Source organism: Glycine max, chromosome 5, assembly GCF_000004515.6.
Source record: "Glycine max cultivar Williams 82 chromosome 5, Glycine_max_v4.0, whole genome shotgun sequence".
Lineage (NCBI taxonomy): Eukaryota > Viridiplantae > Streptophyta > Magnoliopsida > Fabales > Fabaceae > Glycine > Glycine max.
This window is the reverse complement of record NC_038241.2, coordinates 7,203,451-7,205,415: the sequence shown is the minus strand read 5'-3', so window position 1 is coordinate 7,205,415 and position 1,965 is coordinate 7,203,451. Positions and strand designations below refer to the sequence as shown.

Below are 1,965 nucleotides of genomic sequence, written 5' to 3'. Positions count from 1 at the left end.
TTTTAAAAATAGGTATTATATAGAAATCAATTTTTCCTTTCTTCTCTTTAATATGTTCCGGAAATTTTATAAAAAATTATAAATTAAAATATATATTTATTTTCATGATTCATTAATTATATTATGGTGAGAGATGCCAGAGAAGTGAGATTGTAAATTTTACGTTATGAGAGAAGAGAGTGTTTGAAAAATTTAATAGTGATAGGAGAAGAGAGAGAAATGATTATTTAAATTTAATAGTAAAATATATAACATCCTAGAGTTAAAGTCATTATAATAAAGAATTTCATTAATTTTTATGTCTAAAATTTATGATGTTAATTGTTAATTAATACACTCATATTTAATATATATATATATATATATATATATATATATATATATATATATATATATATATATATAAAATGAAGTTAGGGGTGGGGAAAACTGCCGAACCCACGTTAGAAATGGGGTGCATGGTGTGGGGCTAGGAAAAGATCATGGTCTAAGTCACAATCATCCTCCATGAGTCAAATCAAGCTTAACTGTATAACTAGCCCTCACCAATTCCATGAGTCAGGATCACCATCCAAAAAATAATAGAAGGAATAAAAACCCTTATTCCCAATTGTGATCATCAGGCATCAACCAAAACCCAACAAATTAAAAAACAGAACGAATAACAAACTTTCGGGTGTAAAGTGAGAGGAAGGACTTCACTACTTCACAGCCATTCCAACATACGAAGGGCTTTAAATGCACCTCATAATTTCAATCTCAATAAATCATCATCACAAATTAAGAATTCTGCACACACTTCAATTATACGTAATACATGTATATAAATCTTATAAAATTAATTTCATGACTCACACAATTCAGAGTTTATAATTGTATATGACATACTCTAAATTTCCTCAATAATGTTGACGAAACATTTGGATGAAGGCCAGAGATATTACATTGAGTTGGAAGTACACGCGGTTCTCCATTGTTAAAGGAGAAGAAGTTTCACCTTTCTTATCCTTGAATTGATCTTCACATGTAACAGAATTATCGAAGGTAGCGCTCAAGTTTATAGCAGCCGTGTCCAAATCCTTGGACTTGAAAGCAACCACAGCATCATCTAAAGCCGAAAGCGAATCCGAGTAAAGATCAAAGCAATCTTTTAGGCAAGCTTTTGTGTATTGATCAAAACTTTTGTTCTCCAAAAGGTTTGAAATGATGGAAACCATGTTGGTTACGTTGGATTCTGTTAGCTGAATTGACATGCCCACAAGGTCTTCAAAGTTGGTGGGTGGTGGGTGACACTTGGAGGAGGCTTCTTCAAGGGATGCAACACAGAAATCATAGCTCAAATTTGGGTCATGCTTGGAGGCCTCTTTGCATGATTGAGGGATAAGATTGGAACCATTTGAGCAATGAAAGAGAAAGATCAAGAAAATCACTAGGTATGAAGCGAATTTCATTCTTGGTTTTCTATGTTTGTGAGAAATGGGGTTTAATTTAGACTTTATAATGTGATCACCACATTATTATATATTTTATTGAAGTTGGTGTTTCGGTAGGAATCTGATGCTACACGTTAATTAATGGATTGATGAAAACTTTGTCAAGGCTAAATTGAAGCTGAAATTCTGTTGCTTCTGTTTGCACTTCTGTTTTGATTGGGCTCTTTTTGGCAATATTTCTATAAGCGTCGTACTAGAAGCCACTGGAAATTGTCACGTAACGCATGCACAATTTTGTGGGCTCTTATAGTCTTATCATAAAACATCGAAGCCACATGCATAATTATATTAAAATAATGAATTAAAGGTTACGTAAAAGTTAAAATTATATAACGAGTCTGAAAGCTTTAAGACCACATACTTTTGATGAAAAGAGAATGAGTTACTCTACTTATAACATCCGTACGTCGTTTTTGAGCAAAAGAAGGATAATATATAGTATCGTGAAAATTGGGAAGTGGTGAGATGTATA

The 1,965-nt window shown here is 32.4% G+C and overlaps 1 protein-coding gene across 1 annotated transcript; it reads right to left on the bottom strand.

Annotated features, from left to right (window-relative positions):
- Nucleotides 1-509: 509 nt before the first annotated feature.
- LOC102666746 (putative invertase inhibitor) lies at nucleotides 510-1,583 on the bottom strand. Its single transcript, XM_006579602.3, has one exon. It carries the CDS (start codon nucleotides 1,449-1,451, stop codon nucleotides 900-902), a length of 552 nt encoding a protein of 183 aa, XP_006579665.1. The 5' UTR covers nucleotides 1,452-1,583; the 3' UTR covers nucleotides 510-899.
- Nucleotides 1,584-1,965: the final 382 nt, after the last annotated feature.